The sequence below is a fragment of the Monopterus albus genome, unplaced genomic scaffold (assembly GCF_001952655.1).
Source record: "Monopterus albus unplaced genomic scaffold, M_albus_1.0 scaffold168.1, whole genome shotgun sequence".
Taxonomy (NCBI): Eukaryota; Metazoa; Chordata; class Actinopteri; order Synbranchiformes; family Synbranchidae; genus Monopterus; species Monopterus albus.
The window spans coordinates 857,201-862,739 of record NW_018128048.1 but is presented as its reverse complement, the minus strand read 5'-3'; the positions used below and the strand labels follow the sequence as shown (position 1 = coordinate 862,739).

The 5,539-nt window shown below is 40.2% G+C and overlaps 1 protein-coding gene across 1 annotated transcript in view; it reads right to left on the bottom strand.

Annotated features, from left to right (window-relative positions):
• Window positions 1–5,539, bottom strand: part of hipk3b (homeodomain interacting protein kinase 3b) — a 46,930-nt gene that overhangs the window by 17,251 nt on the left and 24,140 nt on the right. The window contains exons 4-5 of the mRNA XM_020615669.1: window positions 892–1,011; window positions 623–709 (exon numbers count right to left, since the gene is read on the bottom strand). Coding sequence (XP_020471325.1) covers window positions 623–709; window positions 892–1,011 — 207 coding nt within the window. The remainder of the gene's footprint in view (window positions 1–622; window positions 710–891; window positions 1,012–5,539) is intronic.

The window sequence follows — 5,539 nt, the reverse complement described above, 5'->3', positions numbered from 1 at the left end:
ATGCAAGAACAGGTTTAATGATTAATCAGATGGAACATTGTGGGTGTGGGGTAAGAATGTTAGCACTCTGTAATAATTCTTTAGTATATTACTTGTGTGGCGTAGAAGATAATTAACCATGAATGTAATTATGTAGAATGTTAACACTCTGTAATAATTCTGTAGTATATTACTTGTGTGGTGTAGAGGATAATTATTTATCTAGAGATATTGCTTAGGATTTAAAAGTTGTAAAATGATGTCATGGGGTAGGACTAGATAAGTCTAACTTCTTCCTACTCCGTTCAAGTATGTACTAGGTATAAGTAAATTGATATTGGATTAGTATTGTTGGATATGAGTGAAATTACATGTGTTGACATATCAACTGTTTTTACATGCTTGAATGAATAAATCAAATCAAACCTGAACCTCCATTTTTAAATTGAGGTTTACCATTTAACTGAAGGGAAGTTAAGCTTAAGCTAATAGATGCTGCTTTCTTTCCCAGCAATAAGAAGTGCAAGCTATTTTCTGTTCATATATTTGTAGCTCTACTTCCTCTGGTACAGACCCGCACCCTCAAACATTTCATGCTAACTTTCTCATTTAAATACACTGTGGTCCAAGCAGCTGAACATACGTGCGCTATGTCATCCAAACAGCTGAAGATATACTTCCTTGCTTCCTTTGATTTCATTCCCGTCTCTGTCTCATGCTCCTCTGTTGACTGCAGTAAAAGAAAAAGTTTAATGGAGACATAAGAACTGAATTCAATAAATCAGTTTACATGCTCAGTTATGTTTTGGTTTTAATAATTTATTCCTATAAACAGTGTCATTCATGCTATTGAGGTTGGTGTGTCTAAACGGAAATACTGGCAATTTTTTAAGGTGTGTGAATGCTCCTCACCTTTAGTCTCCATGGTGCATAAAGTGAGTCGGACTCTCTGCAAAAGAACCGCAGCGTCTTTGTCCCTGCGTTCAATAGACGTTCTCCTGGCAAACCTTGTGTCTGAGAAATGTAACGAATCTGTTGGACATAAGGAGGGAGAAAGGAGAATGTGAAAAGATAAATCTGGCAGGTACAGAAAAGGCTATTCTCAGTGGTTTAAGGTGGAATTACCACTTTCTATTAAATGGTCAACATACATGCGCATTCTGAACATGTCACTGCCACAGTGAATACCAGTTCATAGTTAATTACTTGTAATGGCTCCATCACTACTACATTTTATTTCAACACACACTTATGTACTGAAGATAATTTATAAAGTGACATCAGCCCATCAGGTCAATCAGATCCTTTGATAATTAGTGTGTGGATGCACACACAGTGGGGACAGCTGCTTAAAGATGACATTCTTGACTCAAGACCCTGAACCAAGTGTTGGCTTGTGTTTATGATCTCTGAAAGGAATCAGGGTGATTTCATATAAACTCTGATAACAAGGTTCCTACAGTCTCCATGCTGAATATTTTGCTTGGTAATGATGCGTGTCACTCAGATGCTGTGGAAGAATGCCACACACAGGTTTATGAGAGCAGACCAGTGAGAGGCCTGACGTCAATCACACCCAAGTATAAAGAACAGCAGCAGTTAGGCTAGATACAAACAGACATTTGCCCTAAGTGGAAAAACACAGCTCCTCTCCTTCATCTGTACTGGGTGAAGTCTGTTAAATGCATTAGCACCACAGGCTAGTCCCCAGTGTTGCATGGCTCTGGTTCACCTTTTTTCTGCAACGCAGTGTGATGTCATCCAGCAAGATATTATGCAGTCATTCCTGGTAGATTATTTTGTGCCAAAAACAGCAGTTCTGCTGTTTACCTTGAGAGCCAGAGCCGTTAAAATAGAAAAGTAGTCAATGGAGATGTTGCCGCCACTCTCTTCTTTAATCCACTCTGGCAATATCACAACAACCAAAGATAAAACAGCTGCTACTAACTTTCCTGGTTGTAAAATCTGTCTGTGAATAATAGGTTTTATGCAGGAAGTCCATTCCTCCTACTGGACTTCCTGGATAATATTTCATTGTCCCACCAATATTTAAAACAACACAGCCTCAACATTATAGACTCTTGTGTTGTTATTACGCAGGGCAAATGTGTGAGAGACTCAAGCCTTTCAGTAGTGTTAAGCAATAAGAGCAAACAAAGAGCCACATTGTGAAGAGGTCACTGGACATATTCAAATGTACTGTAGCAGATTACAGATGTGAATATGCCCAGTGATCTCTTCACTGTAGCAGATTACAGACTGGCGTAATTATAATAAGGTCAGTCTCTCACATTCTCTTTGAAATACACAAATCTAGATGCAAGGCAGACAAACATGTCAGTCCTCAGCTCTTGGTTTATATGACTTGTCTACCCCACATATCCACAAACAGATTCTTTAAAATTTCCAATACATAAGAGTTCCATTAAAATTCTGATAAAATGGAGAGGCTGAAAATGCCAAATTCCCCAAAACAAACATGTAAAAGAGTAGGGAAAATATGCACAGTGACACCAGCAAAAAGCACCAAAAACCAGGCTCATCTGCTACATTCTAGCTATAGAGCTGTCAGCACTGTAGCTCCCCAAGTGCAGGTCTGAATCAGTTCCTACCCTGTAGTTCAGCAACATCTTGTAAACAGGAACAGACACAAAAAGACAACACAGCCAGTGAGAGTGGGTGGAAAAAATGTTGTGATGGGAAAACCCAAAGGCATGTCTGCAGAGATCTCCGAAACCATTGAGATCAGTGGAGCAAAGCTACTGCTTCACGAAACATCTATCTGGCGAGCCTGGGCCCGCTGCAGAGTAGACAGGAGGTATAGGTAGCCTCTATTTAATAGTTGTCTGGATAACAATACATACTATAAGAGATGCATTTAAATGCTTTGCCTCAATACAATAATTAAGAGTACATCACAACTGAGAATAATGTATCCACATCCTCCTACATACCAAGTGCCCAAAGAATCTCTTACACATTTGTGACACTGGGATACAGTTTGTACCAGTTCATAAAGAGGAAAATTCCTTCCTGAGGCTTTACACTTCTGACCCAACTAAGCCCAATTCTTTTGGCTTCCTTTGGCCTTGCCTACATCCTCTTATTCTTACATATCCTTTGAGTTGCCAGCTAAGACAGTGAGTGTATAGAGAGGGCATAAAGAAAAATCAACAAGACAAAAATATGGGGTTGGAGTCACACCTAGCATCTGGGCTATTCATAGCCAATGAAATGCTGGCTGAAGCATGAGGTTTGTCACATCAAATAGATGAGCAGTCTCATGCTGCAACTGTGAAGTAAAAGATAGTATGACTGTAGGATGAGGTAAGGAGAGGAGGGAGGAAGAACCAGAGTTATAAATACAATATGCTGTGTGGGATGGAACAAGACCCCATGCAGAAAGATGGGAAGAAGTGGGAGGCAGCAACCGTTTGGTCAACTCGAGCCAAATTGCCATGTGGCTCCTGGATGACACCACGCCAGCAGTCCACTGCTGACCTGTATACTGACATCAAGTCAGTAGGCAACTTATTTTTGGTAATAAAATTTATAAGCTTGTCATGTTCAAGTTCTATTGTATATATCAGATGGATAGCACAGGTCAATTTATGATTATGCATATATTCATCCTTTAAAACAAAATTTCTTTCATTTGTAGAAGTCAATAAATGATGCAACACAGTCATATCTAAAACTACTGATATGAAGGACAAAACCAAAGGAGGTTCATTTATATCAAGTTGGAGTTGCTCATTTTTATTTTTTAAATCATGTATGATTTTCTGTCAGTTTACACATAACACAACTTGAATAACTAACTGCCTATATATGCATTGGACTTTGCTTCATTATAGGCTTAATACCTCCAGAAAGCACCAGAACTGCAATAAAATTTCTTTCCCCATTAGTACTATGCTCTTACTCTAACTGATTTTCTCATTCAATGGGCAATTCCTTCCATGACAGTGGGTAGGCAGTATTTCGCATATGGGATGGGTGTCAAGCACAGTTAACGGGGTTACAATAGGGATCCTCCAGGATGAGCTTCTGCCTTACTAAGTAACATTCAGTTAAAATGGGCCACTGTTATATGTTCAGTCATCCCAGAGAACACCCAGAGCTTAAAACTGTAGGTATTTTAATCAGCAGACAGTAACAAGATAGGTATAACATCTAAAATACTCTGAAGAAATTCGATTCTTGTTTCATCTCTGTAATTACTCACACCCTTTGCCAGCGTTTACATGGGCAGATTCAAATTCTATCATGCATTTTCATACAGTAGGTTTCCATCTCTATCTGATAGATACCTGCACGGACATTCCACACGTTCCACCTCAGTGGTTATCTTGCTTTTTATTTCATTGTCTCTCACACTTCCTATCTAAGCCAACTTTATTCCATCCACTTTTGTCACCTCATCAGCTCCAAGAAGTCCATTACCAAACTGAGGAGGCTACCTCCAGATATCTCTAAACCTGCTCTGCGACATGCTGACTGGCTCCTGCAAAAACAGATTCATCACAGTTAGACTGGTGCTGCGCATAAAGTCAAAAATCTCTTTCAGAGGTGTCATCTCCTGTCTCAGTCCTCAGGAAAGTGGAAAATGATGCCATGCCATAGAAACACTTTAGTATGAGTGCAGTCTGCAGTGTGGTTGAGTGCTATAATGTAGGGTTCTGCTGTGCATGGGACAAAGCAGGATCTGACTGAGTCTCTTTTGGCAGGCTCTGAGTAGATAAGGCTCCGGGGCAGGGCGAAAGCCGCTCAGCACAAGCCAGGATGAGTCTAATTCTGGGAAGATGCTGTCAGGGCTCCACCAGGAGTGAATGAGATCCGACAGCTCTTAATAGGCATACCAGCAATTTTAGGAACAAGCCTTGTCTCATGTCTCATTCAAAAAACCCATTATAGTTTGTTTTTTTTTTACCATGTGTAACTATACAGTTTTTCCTTTCCTCAACCTCAAACATTTCCTCTCCCTCTTATCCATGTCATCATTGTACAGAAAATCCCTTCAGTACCCTTAACACAATATTAGGCCTAGATTTCACACAGATTAAAATAACAGATTTTCCAAACTGTACACATTGCAACAATGCTGGATACTTTTCTTAGCATCCAGCCATCTGCCCTAAAATCTGCTGCTGAATGTTCCTGTCTGCCTTTAAGCCTTTGTCAAATGTCTCTTTGTAACACTTCCTTTTTGAGACTTAGACTAACGTAGTTATGGATCACATATCCTGTAAACTCCAACAGCAGTAGCCATGTCCGAGTCAGTAACCTGAAGTCAAACTCAACAGACGTGCCAAACCCACAACTCTGTGTGGTGAGAGAAGAGGCGGTAGAGAGGCTAAAACCTATAAATTCCAGGAAGGCCAACTGAAAAATGGGGCACCAGAAGAAAACTATTTCCATGTGGATATGATGCAGAGAGGAGAGACTGAGTCAGATGGTGAAAGCAGAACTAGGAGAGGCTAGTATGAGTTGCATAACAACCTGAAGAAAAGCAGAAGGTGCACAGAAGGCATGGAGAAGTGGAAACCCCCCCCCACCC